Source organism: Helianthus annuus, chromosome 16, assembly GCF_002127325.2.
Source record: "Helianthus annuus cultivar XRQ/B chromosome 16, HanXRQr2.0-SUNRISE, whole genome shotgun sequence".
Taxonomy (NCBI): Eukaryota; Viridiplantae; Streptophyta; class Magnoliopsida; order Asterales; family Asteraceae; genus Helianthus; species Helianthus annuus.
In genome coordinates, this window is record NC_035448.2 from 27853694 (window position 1) to 27872026 (window position 18333).

At 37.4% G+C, this 18333-nt stretch overlaps 3 protein-coding genes across 3 annotated transcripts; 1 reads left to right on the plus strand and 2 right to left on the minus strand.

Moving 5' to 3' along the window:
* The first annotated feature begins 1327 nt into the window (after positions 1-1327).
* LOC110919130 lies at positions 1328-4660 on the plus strand. Its single transcript, XM_035985396.1, has 3 exons — positions 1328-2534; positions 2865-3554; positions 3865-4660. The coding sequence occupies exons 1-3, from the start codon at positions 2335-2337 to the stop codon at positions 4589-4591; spliced, it is 1617 nt and encodes a 538-aa protein (XP_035841289.1). The 5' UTR covers positions 1328-2334; the 3' UTR covers positions 4592-4660.
* A 413-nt stretch (positions 4661-5073) lies between these two features.
* On the minus strand, positions 5074-15528 carry LOC110916687 (coatomer subunit gamma-2). The gene is made up of 18 exons (XM_022161375.2): positions 15282-15528; positions 14374-14468; positions 14239-14289; positions 12998-13111; positions 12705-12905; positions 12487-12588; positions 12218-12325; positions 11832-12065; positions 11229-11479; positions 10507-10678; positions 9564-9719; positions 9416-9466; positions 8237-8377; positions 7941-8138; positions 7033-7164; positions 6759-6932; positions 5666-5905; positions 5074-5495 (listed from the first exon to the last, which is right to left on the minus strand). Exons 1-18 carry the CDS (start codon positions 15322-15324, stop codon positions 5304-5306), a joined length of 2655 nt encoding a protein of 884 aa, XP_022017067.1. The 5' UTR covers positions 15325-15528; the 3' UTR covers positions 5074-5303.
* A 1546-nt stretch (positions 15529-17074) lies between these two features.
* On the minus strand, positions 17075-17608 carry LOC110919131 (uncharacterized mitochondrial protein AtMg00810-like). Its single transcript, XM_022163412.1, has one exon. It carries the CDS (start codon positions 17606-17608, stop codon positions 17075-17077), a length of 534 nt encoding a protein of 177 aa, XP_022019104.1.
* Between the last annotated feature and the right edge of the window lie 725 nt (positions 17609-18333).

Here is an 18333-nt window from a genome sequence, read left to right on the forward strand (position 1 = left end):
GGCCATACACGTGTGTAGATCAATGACCAGGATTTGATGTTGAAATACACTAGTGTATTTTACGATTTGATGATGAGATCCTGGCCATACACGTGTGTAGATCAATGGCCATGATTTGTTCACTCAGTTCGCAAATACACTAGTGCTCTCTCTAGAACCCCACCCTGTATGTATGTGTATATGTATATATATACTAATTAAAAATAATAATTCGAGTTGAACCGAGCCGAGAGGACCTTTGCTCATGCTTTGCTCGTTTACAAACCGAACCGAGCAAAGCGGCTCGTTTACAACTGAGCGTCAAATCGAACGAGCATTTTTTGAGCAATTTCCGAACGAGCGTCGAGTGGTTTGAACCGCCCTAGGTTTTATAAACTTCCTCCTTCATTAAACACATTAGGAATTACATTTTATAAGCCTCCTTGTTCATTAGATTCACTTATATACCTCTAATAGTGGTTTAATTATATGATTCTAAAGACTTCGATGTTAAAGTGTATATTACATAAACACGAAAGATCATATAAGACCTGACCTTGATAGAAAATTTGTATAAATCATACAACTAGTCGATTTAGTAAGTGTTATTTATCTGTCCAAAACACTACACCCACCATTAAAAACAAAAAGAAAAACAGATTTGAAATTTTTATTTGTCTATTTTATTAGAAAAAAAAAATTAATTACTTTAGAAAATCAATTTTTTTTTAATTTTTTATCTGCTTACATAAAGTTAGTTATTAACGCTCCATCTGTATATTTAAGGATTTAGTTATAGTGTGTTGTCATTATGAAGATAAACTAAATTGTAGAAATTATGTCTTTTGTACAATAAAAATAAACAAAAAAACAAAAGTTATGAAGTTACTATATGAAGATACATTTTTGCCTGGTATATTTTTTTTCTTTACCGATATTTGAAATAATTAAGGGTTATTGGATTTTATCACCTTCAACTATCGGCCTTTGGCCGTTGCCACCCGCAACTAACACTTTGACACCCGGCACCCTCAACTTGACTTTTTGTTTGTGCTGGCACCACTCAGTTAAATCTTCACTAACTGGGTTTGTTTTTTATCCGACGTGACACAAGTATGATGAGTTGGAGCTGATTACGTGGCGATGATGTTTCTTTAACATTTAAAGTATGATGAGTTGGAGTTGTAAATTTGGCACAAGTATGAATCATCTCTCCATTTTCTTGTTCAACATTTAAAGTTGACTAAATTGAACTGTGTGAATCATCTCTCCACTTTCTTCTTCAACTGTGCATTCTTCTTCAACTGTGCATCATCCCTATTTAACAGAGGCAAATTTACAATTCCAGAATTCTAAAGTCTGCAATCTTAACCGATTACTCTTCAACCCTGCAACCTCCAAAACTAAAAAAACAAACTCCAAACAACCTCACATTACTTATCACCTCACATGGATCAAACCTAGGGTTCGAGCATATCACACATTCAATTACGCATAAACCACAATTAACTAACCAAACCTAACATAAAAAACATACAAATTCAACAAAACACAAACACATTACCCAATATCGAAGCGATAGATACTCAAAAACCGATTCATCAGGCGAACACCCCAAGCTCCGCTGCTTAGCAGCCTTAATCTGCGCCGTTTCAGCGTCCGCCTCATCGGCCGTAACCGATCCCGAAAGAAAACCGAATCATCAGGCGAAACACTAATCGCAAGCACAAGCTGCATCTGAAACTCCTCCTCTAAGAAAATCGAATCAACGGTGTACGCGTTCGAGTGATCGTTGACGTTCTCAACGGCGACGTTTGGATCGATAACCGGAGATATAGGTTGAGGAGAATAAGATGAGGTTGTTGGAGGTCGTGATGACGTGTCGGCGGAGGGTATACGGTTGTTGTTGGAGGTCTAGATGGAGACGAAGTTTCCAGCAGGAGAAGAGTACCGGAAAAGAATTAAGGTGGGCTTAGTGGATCATGATCTTCAATTGGCCATGAATTGATGAGAAGCCAAATGATTATGAGGAAATTAGGGTTTTTCTGTGTTCATTAAGGAGGAGATGAAGGTTAAAACACATCATCGCCACGTAATCAGCTCCAACTCATCATACTTGTGCCACATCGGATAAAAAACAAACTCAGTTAGTGAAGATTTAACTGAGTGGTGCCAGCACAAACAAAAAGTCAAGTTGAGGGTGCCGAATGTCAAAGTGTTAGTTGCGGGTGGCAACGGCCAAAGGCTAATAGTTGAAGGTGATAAAATACAATAACCCAATAATTAATCTTAACGGTTTCCCTTTATCTTCACAAGACCACACACACTACAAACTAACATCCTAACAAACCAGTCATGCACCTTCTACTCCGTCCTACTCCAACACTCTCTTCTTACTCCGACCACCGTCCTCCGCCCCACCGCCACCTCCAGTTCCGCACATCCCACCACCGCAACCTCCGTTACCTCAAATCGCTCGGTATCCTCCAACCGCCTGATACGTACCTGCAGGCCACAACCATACCACAACTCCCATCCATGCAACCCACCTTTTAGTCATGAAGTCCACGTTCAAGCTTGTCTTTTGATTCTTAGTTTTGTAGTTCATTTAAGGTTTTTTCTGATTGGTTACTAATTAGTTAATTAATTAGTGGGTCATGACTTCAACATCTTTAGTGGGTAGTTATATTTGTAAGGCTATTTAAAGCCATTCAAAGTTTATTTTAGTAGAAATGAATTAAGCAAAGATTGAAGTTTCTTCTTTATCTTGTGTTCTTGGAGCTTGACCCCCTCTAAGGGTTATTTATCTTGGGAGATTGACCATCTCGAATCGGTCCCTATCATTTGGTGCTTTCATTCTCGATCATCATGCCTCCTCGTACAAGCTTCGAAGAAGGCATCACGACCTTAGTTGACATGGTCGGCCGACTAGTGACCCAACAAGAAGCTGTTGCCGCCCAACAAGCCTCGCATACCATGTCAATGCTTGACACCATGTGGAGTTTTCTCGCGGTACAACAGCAACAACTCTTGTTTCTTTGTGCCCGACTCGGCCTAGAACCTCCACCTCCATTGCCCGCTCGACCACCATCTCCACCGCCACTCGCCGCTCGTCCGCCACTACCACCTCCTCGACCGCCACTCAAGCCATTTGCTCCGAAGCCTTTCTTACATCAAATATCCACAACCGCATCCAAAAAACGCAGCCGTCAACACCAACAAGCAACCCCGCAAACCGCACCCAAAAGATCCTATTCTACCACCTCGCCCGCACCACAAATATCGCCCAAACCAAGCGCGAAATCTGCACCAAAACAAACCTTAGACGGAACCCATCGACACCCTTATTCACTCCCCAACACCACATGTGCACCTACCAAACATGCCACCAACAATAATAGCCACAACCCCCAAGTCTTGCTATTGCACAATGAGGAACTGAAGGCAACTGGAAGATGTGATTGGCGGCCTCCATGGCGCTACGTTATAACCGCACCAAATGCCCTTGGCAGAGTCGAATGGCGACCCCCATGGGGTGTTCCTACCGTCCTTGAGGACAAGGACGTTTTCGAGCGGTGGGCATTGATACGTACCTGCAGGCCACAACCATACCACAACTCCCATCCATGCAACCCACCTTTTAGTCATGAAGTCCACGTTCAAGCTTGTCTTTTGATTCTTAGTTTTGTAGTTCATTTAAGGTTTTTTCTGATTGGTTACTAATTAGTTAATTAATTAGTGGGTCATGACTTCAACATCTTTAGTGGGTAGTTATATTTGTAAGGCTATTTAAAGCCATTCAAAGTTTATTTTAGTAGAAATGAATTAAGCAAAGATTGAAGTTTCTTCTTTATCTTGTGTTCTTGGAGCTTGACCCCCTCTAAGGGTTATTTATCTTGGGAGATTGACCATCTCGAATCGGTCCCTATCACCGCCACTCACCACAACCCCCTCTCCAGCCACAGTCTCTCATATCCTCTCAACCATAAATTTCTTCAAGTCCAAAGGCTTCTCCGAACCAGATTTCCCGCGAATCGCTTACCTCTCCCCACATATCTTCACCGAAACATTCGACCCGAAAACCATCGAGCCAGTTTTCGAATTCTTAACACTTGACTTAGCTGCCGCACCTGAGGATGCCCGTGGGTTGATCATCAAATGCCCTCATATTATAGAGTCAGACCCCGAATTCTGTTTAAAACCAACGCTTGATTATTTAAAAGGCTTGGGGATTAAGCGGTTGAACGTTCCGACAACTTTGAATGCTCATTTGTTGGATACAAGGGTCCATAAGTTTGAGGAGAAAATGAGGTTTTTACAAGACGTTGGGTTTTCGGTTGTGGAGTCGAGAAGGGTATGTGGGCGGTTTCCTGCGATATTCGGGTATGGGATTGAGAATAATTTGAGGCCAAAGTATTTTTATTTGGTTAGGGATATGAAGAGGGATGGTAGGGAAGAAGTGAACAAGTTTCCGCAGTATTTTGGGTTTAGTTTGGAGAAGAGGATAAAGGTTAGACATTTGCATTTGAAAATGAGGAATGTTGATAGAGAGGTGCCATTGAATAGAATGTTGTTGTGGAGTGACCAAAGATTTTATAAGAAATGGAAATGAAAAAAGAGAAGAAAAGTATATGCTTAGCACATGTTGTCATGGTTTTTTTGACAAGTTTGATTTTGATTACAAGCTTTGTGTGGTTCACTATGGTTTTCATTAGTTGTAAGTTTTAACATCATTACACACATAGCGAAAACACCTAGATATGTAGGGATGCAAAAGAACTCGAAATCTCAATACATACGGAATGGATATTCAAGAACGGGGTTAGCATCACGGCACCACATACCAGAAGGGTGCAAATTGCAACGAAATGAAAAGGACAGACTCAAGCGTCCACTATTTCAAATTAGGGACGCAAGTTGATTCTGACAACATACCACAAAAACGCAAATTGCACTTTACTCTATAATCTTTAGAAATATAATAAATACAATATTGAAGTTGTAAAAAACTTAAAATTATTATAATTATAAAAGGATATCAAGTCTGTCTTTATGTGAGTTTGATATAAGGTCTCAAGCTAAGGCCCTAAACAGTTATGAGAAATAGTTTTATAATGCTACACACGACATAGTGTCGAAATTCAAATGTTAAATTGTCAAACATCAATAGCAAAAAAGACCCAACACAAAGCTTCTTATAAACCACTCTCAAATCTCAATCAATGTCTACGTGACTAAAACACAAAAACAAGTAACATTAAATCTCCTCAACAAACTTCTATGTCGAACTTGTCAGAATGGCAAAAATGGTAAATAAAAGCGGGCTAATTGGCTACTATTTCATGAATTGCATCACTAACGGATTCGTCTTCAGACCTAACTGCAAGTTTCATAGCCACTTCTTTGGAGCTATCGACCCCAAATGACAGCCGAACAAGTACCTTCACATTGCCCATGTATACACCCGATAACAAGCATGAGTGTGATCTTGAGTTGGCCGCAACCACCTCAGTGCCCTAAAAAACACAAACCCAAATAGAGAATTTTAATTTTTGGAAAAATATATAGACAAATGGGGTCTAAAACTATCAACCCATTTGTGATATAAGTGTGAAACACAACCCAAATCGGCCCATTTATAGGCAAACGGGTCGAAGCTGCCACCTCTACGAGACGTAAAAAGTACCTCACAAGGCTGCATGCCAAGAAGATTGATAACGGCATTTACAGCCTCACTCAAGCTTTCTCTTGGGCCAAGACCGTATTCGTCAATTCGCTCGAAATCCGGGCCCAGGCTTTCCCATGCATTTCTAAAATTGGAAACCCCAACCTTAAGCATGTAATCAGCTGCAACAATCTCAGAATCCTCAAGTTGATATTCATCTTCAACACCATCTTCCTCAGCCTCACCAGTTGAGGGATCAACCTGCATAATTCAATAAGTTGAAATATCCGATGAACCTTATTTATGGATGGTTAAATCTCTTAAAGTTGAACCAGCGGGGATTACTGTGAATACGGTATTCAAGTTCTGTTAATTATTTATATTCTTCATTAATAAGCTAACTAGCCTTTTAGAGTAATAACACAAGTAAAGGTATATAGTGTAAAAGGTCATTTTCGTCCCTAGGGTTTGGCCAGTTTTGCGACTTTCGTCTAAAGGTTTGTTATTCCGCATCTAGATCCAAAAGGTTTGAAATCTTTGCTATTTTCATCCGGCTCGTTAACTCCATCCATTTTCTCCGTTAAGTCGGGGGTATTTTCGTCTTTTTACCTACTTGTTTATTGTCTTTTGTTTAGTAAGGGTATTTTGAATACTAGTATATTATGCTAAATGCTTGTACATAAAGTGAAAAAGACCGAATTGCCCTTTAAATTAACAAAAAAGATGGAAATACCCCTGACTTAACGGAGAAAATGAATGGAGTTAACGAACTGGATGAAAATGGCAAGATTTCAAACCCCTTGGATCCAGATGCGGTAAAACAAACCTTTGGACAAAAGTCGCAAAATTGGCCAAACCTCAGGAAAGAATATGGCATTTTACTCAGGTTATATAATAAAGGTAAAAATATATAACCTTGACTAAAATTAAAATATAATACATCATCTAAACTTATACCCTAATCTGTTTAATAAAACGATTTAAAAAGATTTTACACATTAAAATAACACTTTGGACCCATTTGACAAATGTAACCCGAATTGACCATTATTAAAGTATATCTAAAGTGCCAGCTCTTGTACTTTCTAATAACATCAGACGAGGAAGTTATTACCTCTTTGACAAGAAACTTCAGCACGTTAGAAAATCTGCCCACGGCTGGGACCCCTTCTGGTTTCTCAAATGCCACAAATGTCTGACCAGGTGTATCATACGGTAAGGATTTCAACGGCTTTGTTGCCACCTCAGCAAATTCTTCTGCTTCCGAAGCATCTACAACAACAACGACCTAAAACAGACATCCACGATTAAGATAAGAGATATTTTATTTTATTTTATTTTAATATATAATTTACTTGAAAAGGCAGCTCTCTCTAAAATAAGCTTACATTTTCCAGTAACTGCTCAGGTATCGTATTTGTACAGTTGTACTGGAACACCACATGCTTGTCAAATATATGCTTCACAACGTTTACTGCATATTCTGTTTCAGCTTCCGTTAGCTCCACTGGGGTTGAGGACTGTTACAGATTTGAACCACATACAAAAATACAATAATTAGCTAATATAGAAAAAAAACGTACAGAAGTGGCAATATGGGCAGGTCCGACAAAAACAGGTCGGGTTAGGTTGCCCCAAAACGTTTATATAAATAATCAGTATCAACGTATGATTACAAATATCTACTATGTCACAAAGAATCTATTTTCTTGTATAGAACCATTTACAGGGTTTTATGCATTATAATTCACGTTGGGAGTCTTTCAACCCTTCCATCTAGGGGCAGCAATTCTTGACACGACCCAAAACCCAACCCAACCCAACCCAAATCCGACACGAAAAAAAACAGGCTTGGGTCGACTAACACGACCCGTATGAAAAAAAAAAAAAAAAAAAAAAAAAAAAAAAAAAAAAAAACATGTCGGGTTTGGGTTGACCCGTATTAAAAACAGGTCGGGTTCCCATATAAAAATGGGTTGACCAGTTAACCCGTTTAAATATTTAGAAAAGTATAACTTTTACTTTTCAATAAAAACTTAAAAAATTTTTGACACGAATAATAATAATATGAGTAGGTTCAGGTTTGCACATTTCAACCCGACACCTGACAACCCACCAACGCATAATCCCAACACGATTGACACCCTTACTTTCACCTCATTTTAACCTATTTCGTTTTACCCCTTGAGATAAAATACAACTCATTAACCAATTCATAATCAAACGATCGAAATTGCCACCTCTAAACAACAGGTATCAAGTTTGTATTTTATAACATTATATCCAATTGAAGAACCTTGAAAAGCTTTCCGAATGACGAAAACTCTGAAATAGAAGATAATAGCTTCTCATATGCATCAACTGTGGAAGTGGGACCCGCTGGTGGCGCACCAAGAGCGGTGGGCTTTTTACCAGCGGTTTTTTTCTCTGCAAGCGGCTGAGACTTGACTTCCTTGGGTACAGAACTGATATCAAAAGGTTCTTCTGTAGGTTCCTATATTGGAAGATAAACCAATAATAAAAATGGATAACTGTGGCAGACAAGATCATCAATAAAATTAATAAAATAAAAAATTATGAGAAGGCACTTACGTAACTCTTTAAACTAGCCTCAAGGTTGGCCAGGGGGATGTCTAGTGACCCAAAGAGAAAGTCCTTTACATCTTTATCAGTTTCAACAACTGAACCGTCTCCTCCAAGAGTATTTAAATACAGTGTAGCCCTATCACGTACCTACACATAAATTGGTGACGTGGCAATTTCAATTATACATGTCTTGCATCTACTAAGGTCAAATGGATTAAGCAAAAGGATTTAACAAAGTTATTGATAGCGAATAGCGACAAGGTACCTATATGCTCCATAGCGATAGCGACGAAATAGAGCCAGCTATTTCGTGTTTAGCGATAAGGTAGTTAAAAATTTAAGAAATATAAAATAGCTATTTATAATTTTTATGTATAGATATATAATGTTAATTTTATACTTTTTATGTATAAATTTATAAGTTTAAGAACCAAATGTCAATTAGTGTAAATAGAGGGGTTAAATGTTAAAACACACAAACTAATTTTACACTTTTTATGTAAACTTTTACAAGTTTTAGGGACTAAATGTAAACTAGTAAAAAATGTTGAAATCCATAAAGTTATTTATAACCCTAAAAGGCTAAAACACAAGAAACAGAGTCGCTCTTCTTCTTCCTGGTTTCCGGCAGAATTTGCAGCACCGGAGCCAGAATTCGTCGTCGGAATCACGCTATGGAGTCGCTAATTAACAGATTACGAGATATGGGCGATACGCTATGAAGCGCGCGATAGCGAAAGCTATCTTCGCTATCGATAACTATGATTTAACAAAAAATAATAATAGGTCAAATGCGCCAAAGAGATTGAAAGCCATACACAGTGTAGACAAATTCATTAAAAAAAGCTCTTAAAATGCTTTTATTAACGAAAGATCTAGATCATTTTGCAGTGATAAAGTTTTTTATTAGGTCATATTTCCACATTAATAAATTTTACATTTGAGGAAATGGATAAAGGAGTGATTGTAGCTTGACCCAACCCATTTTGACCCGCACTTAAAATTTGACCGTTTTGATCCATTACTCAACCCACCCATTTGACCACCTCTATCAAAAAGGCAAAACAAAATAATTTCCAAAATGGGCTTCAAAAGAAGCTATAAAGATTTCAAGTTTCAAGGCTTTGTAAAACACATATTTACTATGAACAAACAACAAAACCTATTGTTATAGATGCAACCAACCTCATCATCATTGTCATACAAGCAGCGCCTCAAAAGAACGAATACACGGGGCTGCAGTCAAATATATAAATTCATGCCCATGTTAGTATCAAGAAATAGATAATCCGCCTTGTTGATATAAGATATAAATAAATGTAAGCAAAGTTACCTTCAAAGAATCAACCACCGCACCAAACTTAGCCAATGTGCTTACTGCACTTGCCCGAACCGTTGCATTCTCAAGGATGACCCGATTATATATATACCTTATGTATTTGCTAGGATCAGAAGTCTTTGGTCCCTCCACGCCAAGAAAATGTAGAATCTGATCATAAGTTAACAGAAATTTAACATGTTTTAGTACTATAGCCGAATGTTGTGATAATGTGATTCTACCTTCACATCAATAGGCATATAAATTTGAAAATAAAGAGTATTTTTTTTGTGCATAAATTATGTCATGTGTATCAGTCCTAGGTGAGTCTGTTTCTTTACCTTCTTTTAACTTTTTGTGCATTCAATTCTTTTTCGTGATTATATATTTATACCTTTATATCAATATGAAAACAATTTCTCACAGAACCTTTTAGCTAGAGATGCACAAAACGGGTATTTTTATACCCTGGAACCAGGTAGGAACCGGGTCCGGGTTTGGTCAACAAAGTTAAGAACCGGGTAGGGTAGGAACCGGTTCCAGGTACGTTCAGGTATTTGACCAATTTGACCGGATTTTGACCAGGTCGGGCCTGGGTTTTGAACGGGTAGAGGTGGAACCGGGTCCGGTGGTTCCGGATCGGGTTCGGTTCCTTTTTCTACACCCGGGTCTGGAACTGGTATGTACCCGCAGGTCGGGTAGTATAGGAACCGCTTCCAGTCGGGTCCGGAACCGGGTTTTTTGTGCATCTCTACTTTTAGCTGAAAATTATAAAAATTGGAAATTCTTGAAAACAAGAACTAAACAATTGGGTCCCAAGTCCTAACAGATTTTACATTTTCTGCACACTTTCTAGTAGCTCACTGGACGTTTACACTAACAATAGAAGTCTCTAACTACTAGCTTAAAAATGAATACTGATCACAAAAACAAAAAAAAAACCCACCAACATGCTTACCTGTGTTGATAGGTAGGTAAATTCACAGTCCTCGATAAATTCACACAAGTGAAGAAGGCCGCTTTCTTTGGCATCTGGAATGTCCCTTATGAGTATCACAATTGAATCAACAATTGCTTTCTTGTACTCAAACCCACCTTCTTCCCTCAGAATATTGCTTAAGAAATTCATCCTTAATTAAATAAAAAAGACAATACGAGTATATGAGAGACAGCCACACTACATTTCATCCTTTAGTAAAAAAAAATGACAATGAAAGCCGGTGATAATGCATACATGATTACGTGGTCTATACAAATATTCAAAAGTTTTCACTAAGGCCACCAAAATGCTAAAAAGGGGAAAACCATACAAGATGAAAAGATGTTTTGAACTTTAAAGCCTTTCACTTCTGTAGCTGTAAAATGACAAAAAAACCCTTTATATGCGCATATATGTTTTAATGTTCCATCTAGAGTTGATTCTTGTCAGTAGCTTCAAGGGCATTTTGTCATTTTTAAAACTTTAAAAGTGACGAGCTTTCAAATTAAGGAACATTTTGGAGTTCACAATTTTCCAGCAGGTTTTTTACCGAGATTGACATAAACCGAACCAAACCAAATTTGATACTTGGGAGACCTTTAAATATGTCATAATATATGGGTGTCCTTAATGAAGACTTTTGAATATTTGGGTAGCCTATGTATGCATAATGGTATAAAATAACAAAAAAAAAAACTCACAATGATCTGTACTTGAGGGGAAACTTCAAACACAAGGATCTAATGGCATCAACCACAACAATTTTGAATTCATCAGCAATATCTGACATGAAGTTAGTAATTTGTTTCATCAGACGGTCAACACCTGATTCGTTGCCTGTTTTCAGGAGTGTGGTAATTGCAAGGGTAGCGATACTTCTATTTTGGTCTGAGATTAAACTCTCCATATCAATATTACAACTAGTAACTGCCATTGGATGCGTCATTGCCACCTGGATAATGTAGACATCAAAAAAGTTAGGATATATACCAACAGAATTATCGTATTAAATAGAAAAAAAAATGTTACATCTTTTTGTAAAGGTATGATTACTGAGGCAATCACAAGAAACTGAATTTACAGAAGATAAGAAAATATGTTGGTCATTTATGGTATTAACCCTAACTATAAGAACCATAAATACTGGAAATTATACGATAAAAGAAATGAAGAAACAGAAGACCAATAATGTACATGTTTACGTTCATTACAAGGGAACTAAGCGAGGTCACATGTAATGATGACATGGAAAACTAGCAAACAAAATATATTAATAAAATGTCAAGCTGTGGAATGGTAATTACCTTGTTTAATGTGCGGACAGCAGCAAACCGAAGTACTGGTTTAGAGGAACTTAAGAAAAGCTGTAAAACGGTAATTGCAGGAGTTAATTCTCTACTAGTAACACCATTTAATTCCGTTATTGCCCTCGCCGCTTCAAATATAACCATTTCTGCTTTGTGACGGAGACAACCTTCTAGATAGTCATAAAATGGGCGGTCCCCACTTTGATTATTCATACTTGATTCTCTGATAACCTAAAAAAAGGTATCACACACTTGGCAATAAGTTCGAACTTAACCAACCAATAAATTACTTTAAAATATATATATATATATATATATATATATATATATATATATATATATATATATATATATTATAATAATAATAATAATAATAACAATACCTGACTGGTGTAACGAATCAACAGGCATTGAGCCAAAGGTGAACGCACCGTACCCCTTGTTAAGCTGGTAACTAATTTGCTCACAGCTAATCTATCGTTTTGTCTTATCTGCAAGTATATCAATATTCTTATATAAACAGCTGATGTTGAAAGTTTTGGGGGCGTTTGGCTTTTAATAAGGAATCACTAAGGACATAAGTACAATAACATGGTGAAACAGAAACAAGAATCACAAGTATCTGATCAGCATAGGGCCAATGATTTCATACCTGGTGGAGCAGTGCAAGTGCATGAAACTGTACAAGTGCAGCCCTTGACTGAACTGCTTCTTGTACTTCATTACTCCATCTTTTCACAATCTCAGGGTTCGTCTAAGATAACAAAGATGTACAAGAAAAAGAAAAAATTTGTGGTAAAAATAGATATCATTAAATATCAGTAAAGAACACTGCACAACATAAAAAAACTCCCAAATGCTTAGTTGTACCTGGAGCAAATGGATACCACTGACTAAAGCTGCACTGGCAACCACAGGATTTTTGTCAACGATAGCTTGCTTCAAGTACCTCTCAATTTGAGTAAGAAGTGTTCCATCTGTAATACGGCATAATACACGGATAGCATTTGCACGATACACATCGGTTTTGCTATTCATATCCTTCATGAGTGAGCTTGTGACAATGATAACCTTATTTTTGAACAAGAATAACGTGTCATTTAAACATAAATATATCTAGATTTTATGAGCATGGAAGGGAATAAAATTGTTTATTATATAACCTCATCTGAAGAGGGTGAGAGCTCCTTTATAATCAAATAAACCATTCTTCTTAAACCGATATCTTTAGACTGGAAAAGTTTTGTCACAGAAAAGAAGACTTCTGTGGCTTCAACCTATATCGAAGAACAATAACAGAGAGTCATAATACGAAATCAACGCTAAGTACAAGATCCATTTTCAGACATTGTGGGCAAACACAAATGAAAAACATGGTCAGCAACAAACATATCTTTTCATTTGTATTTAGTCATGTGGCAGGTAAAAGCAATCCCATAGACCTTAACACATGGTCATCCACAATTTCACATAAGTACATATGAACTAAGATATCTAGTCATAACACTATTTGTACAAACTGTATAATGAGAGTGGTTTTGGTTCAGTTTGATCAGATGCAATAAATACACAACCAAAAATCCAAAGAAGGAACATGTTTGTCACAACATGAAAAGAGTATATCAAAGATATCATATATAAGCTTGTCCATATAAAAGTGTGGATTAGGATCAAATACAAAGGATCCTAATTGTAAGAAGTGTAAGAAGGATTTATAGAGTGACAAGTGTCCAATAACCTAAAAAAACCCACTACACAAAAAAACCCCACTACAAAAAAAAAAAAAAAAAAAAAAAAAAACCTTAAACATCCACCACCACCAAAAACCTAAATCCCCCCCCCCCACACACACACATCACCCACCCTAAAAAAAAAAAAATTTTTTTTTTTTTGCCGAGGGGGTGAGGGGTGGAGAGGGGGGGGGGGGGGGGGGTTTAGGTTTAGGTTTTTGGGTGGGGGTGGGTGTTTAGTTTTTTTAGATTTTTTTTAGGTTTTTGGGGGGTGTGGGGGGGGGTTAGGTTTTTTGGTGAGGTATAGTTTTTTTTTTTGTTTTTTTTTTGCCCGGGGGGGTTAGGTTTTTGGGTGGTGGTGGGGTGGGGTGGGGTGGGGGTTTAGGTTTTTGGTGGTGATGTAGTGGGTTTAGTTTTAGGTTATTGGACACTTGTCACTCTATAAATCCTTCTTACACTTCTTACAATTAGAAGCCTTTGTAGAATAACTTGACCCATAAAAGTGTAAGGTTCCAAAAGGAATTTAACCATTTAAGTCATAAACTAGAGATGAAAACCCACTCCATTTCTATTCCTTATGTGGCCTGATCTAAAGCATAAACCTATCCATATATCTGTATACAAGTTAATGAGGTCTGTTTAAACTTTAAACAGTCTTGAGAATGAAATCTGACCTTTGTGAAGGTTTCCCCTTGATTTAGAAGATAAAGCAGCTTTGTAATAACCTGACAACAGAAAGATAAAGCACATATTGTATGAAGCAAAGAATCCTAATACCAAGAATCAGATGAGATGAACGAAACAAGCACCTGAGAGCACCTCCTTGAATCTAACTGAGGATCATTGAAGACCCTGGCTTCTTGAAGAACTGCTCCCTTCTCAATACCGAGAAAGGGCGAGTACTCTGTTGCACATAATAAAAAATTCCACATTAAATACAAAAGAATAGTTTAACATCCCATTATTCTTTAACTATTAGGTAACGAAGATCCAAAGATCTATATCATTTTCCGGTTTTCTGAAGTGTGTAATTTATCCATGCCAATACAATATATCATTTCTCTACTATCTCATCATCTTGTTTGTTATAAGTCACAGTGATCTAAAAGCTATATTATAGTTTCATCAACTCTCTCTAAATAAGTCATACCATCTTACAACTTACAAGTCACAATGATCTAAAACTAAATTATCATTTCATCAAAACTTTCGAAATCGGTCATGCTATGTTATAACTCACAATGATCTAAAACCTAAATTATAGCTTCGTCAACAATCTCTAAATCAGTCATACTATGTTACAAGTCACAATGATCTAAAACCTAAATTATAGTTTCATCAACAATCTCTAAATCAGTCATACTATGTTATAAGTCACAATGATCTAAAACCTAAATTATAGCTTCATCAACTCTTTCTAACCAGTCATACAAAAAAAAAAACACAAACCTAATTCATGAATATCAAGACCGTTACATCCAGAGCCTACCAGATCAACTGATCAACAACTTTTAAGCACTTTCTAATCATCTCAACTAGTATTATCACAACAACACAGTGAAATTACACGTAAACCTAAAACTGAAATGAAAATCATCCGATTCGCGTAAAATTACGAACAGGACAATTTCAGAAACTGTATCGAACAAATTGAAACAGCTATTCGGATAATTGAACCGAAATTCGAAGGAGATCGTAGAGATTCAGAGGTTCGTACCTTCTTCGTCGCGATCGTCATCTTTCTTCACGTACTGCGCCATCGAAGAGGTGTGTGTTGAGAATTAACCTAAAAGTGTAATTACTGAAGAAGATCTAACAGATCTGTTTGAGTTTCTGTGTGTGTGTTTGAGTGTAATTGAAGCTTTTATCAATGGAAGATGAGGTTGCAGATCTCTGAACCTGAACCTGTTTCGATGATTTGTGAGAGTGAAGTTTGATCTTTTTTAAGGGTTTGAGCTTTGAAACCTACAAAAGAAAATGAAAAAAATGTAAATCTTCTTTTATTAGTTTTTTTTTTTTTTTTTTTTTTTTTTGAGTTAAATGTCATTTTAGTCCCTGTGGTTTGGTCCATTTTTTCAGTTTAGTCTAAATGTTTCATTTTTCGTATATGAGTCCAAAAAGGTTTCACTGTTGTCATTTTAGTCCACTGGGTTAACTTCATTCATTTTTCTGTTAACGAGAAGGGCAATTCAGTCATTTTATATGGCCGAATTACCCTTTTAGTTAACAAAATTACATATAAAATGACCGAATTGTCCTTCTCGTTAATAGAAAAAATGGATGAAGTTAACTCAGTGGACTAAAATGGCAACGGTGAAACCTTTTTAGACCCACATGAGAAAAATGAAACCTTTAAACTAAACTGGCAAAATGGCCCAAACCACAAGGACTAAAATGGCATTTAACTCTTTTTTCTTACAAAGTGAGAATAACGAAAGTACTTATTCTTAATTTGATATAAGTCTATAGCCATGTCACAAACAAATTAATCCATATAGTTAGATGTTATGTGGCATACGTGTCGCACATGTTCTTTTCCTTGCGTATCACCTGTTTATGTCTGTTATAATGCATATAAATGGATTTTCTTCGCAATTGTATGTGAAGTATCTTCTGAATCCTATCGTTTAGCGCGATAAATAAGAAGACATCACCGATACACTCGTGTATGACAAACATAGTGGCATGTCGATTCTTGTTTGTTTATCGTTTCGTTGAATTTTTTTATTCTCCGCGTTATACGTATTGCTCAAATACAAAGAAATGGGCGATGAACATAAAAATAATCAAATCATGAATTGTATTATTGATAATAATAGGAGATTACAATAGATTATATAGATAAATAAATTACATTCTAAACCCTCTATTATTAAACTAATTCTATCTTAACTATTAAGTCTAAAATTCCACCGCAACCTGAGGGCGGGGAACGACCTGCAACTTGGATCTTAACAGCGGAAATCGTTGAGAGGGTAACGGTTTAGTAAACACATCAGCAATTTGATCATTTGTAGATATGAACTTGTCATTAAGATTGCCCTGAGCAACTTGTTCACGGACAAAATGGTAATCAACCTCTACATACTTAGTACGAGCATGAAAAACGGGATTCGCAGATAGATAGGTTGCACCAAGATTATCACACCAAAGAGTCGGAGATTGATGAACTATTCCAAGTTCCTGAAGAAGCGACTTTAACCAGATCAGCTCAGTAACAGTGTTAGCGATGGTCTTATATTCGGATTCTGTAGACGATCGAGAGACAGTTCTTTGTTTTCGAGCAGCCCAATAAATCAAATTAGAGCCTAAATAGATAGCAAATCCCCCCCCCCCCGTGGAACGACGATCGATGAGGCAGCCTACCCAGTCAGAATTCGAGTATGCGTGAATATCTTGAGTCCAATGAGAGTCGGAGAAGGTCTGTAACCTGGAACCTGTGTCATGACGAAAGTATAATCCAAGCCGAACTGTGCCCTAAAGATACCGCAAGATACGTTTCACAGCAGCCTAATGATTTTCAGTCGGAGAATGCATAAACTGACAAACTTTGTTGACAACAAAGGCAATGTCAGGTCTAGATAAGGTAGCATACTGAAGAGCACCAACAATTTGGCAATATTTGGAAGGGTCCTCAAGAGGAGGACTATCATCAGGTAACAACTCATGAGAGGTACTCATAGGAGAAGACACAGGTTTACAATCCACCATACCAACCCTGTGAATAATATCCAAAACATACTTACATTGAGATAGAAGCAAATTGGAATCATGACGAAGAACTTCAACACCCAAGAAGTAATGTAATGGACCAAGATCCTTAACAGCAAACTGAGAGCTAAAACGACCAATGATGTCACGGATAGCAGTATCATTATTACCCATAACGATGATGCCATCGACATAAACAAGCACATACACAATAGTGCCTCGGGAATTCAAGATAAATAGGGACGGATCAGTTTTTGGATCCATAAAAACCAAGCTGCTGAAGTGCTTGAGACAGCCTAGTAAACCAAGCCCGAGGAGCTTGTTTAAGGCCATATAGTGATTTGTGCAAGAGGCATACATGATCAGGTCTCATAGAGTCAATAAAACCAGGAGATTGCTTCATATAAACTGTTTCTTTAAGATCACCATGCAGGAAGGCATTTTAAACATCTAGTTGACGAGTAGCCCATTTGTTTGTCACAGCCAGTGAAAGAACAGTACATATAGTGGCCGGTTTGACAACCGGACTAAATGTTTCATGATAGTCAACTCCCGGTTGTTGATGAAAACCCTTAGCCACCAGACGAGCCTTGTAACGACTTATCTTCCCAGTAGGATCTGTTTTCAACATGTAACCCCACTTACAATCAACCACATTAGCATTTTTGACAGGTGGAACTAATAACCAAGTACCATTCTTATGCAAAGCCGCCAACTCTTCAGCCATGGCATGATGCCACTCAGAAGACTTATTGGCAATGGTAAATGAGGTAGGTTCGGTAGGTATAGGTGATGAGGTAGTAGCGGTGTATGCAGCAAGGTTGTATCGTGTGGGTTGTTTTGGGTGTGGCCTAAGGTTAGGTGGGAGTATAAACTCATGAGATGAACCGATTGGTACGTAAGCACGTTCCAAGGACAGCCAAACTTCACGAGATGTTCGGCCTTTAACATGTTGAAAGATGATTCAGAGACGCTGGAGATTATAAGCATGCGAACATGCGCATCATTGGCAATCCATGGGGCATAACTTGGATTGTTTTGTGACAGCATCACCGGTT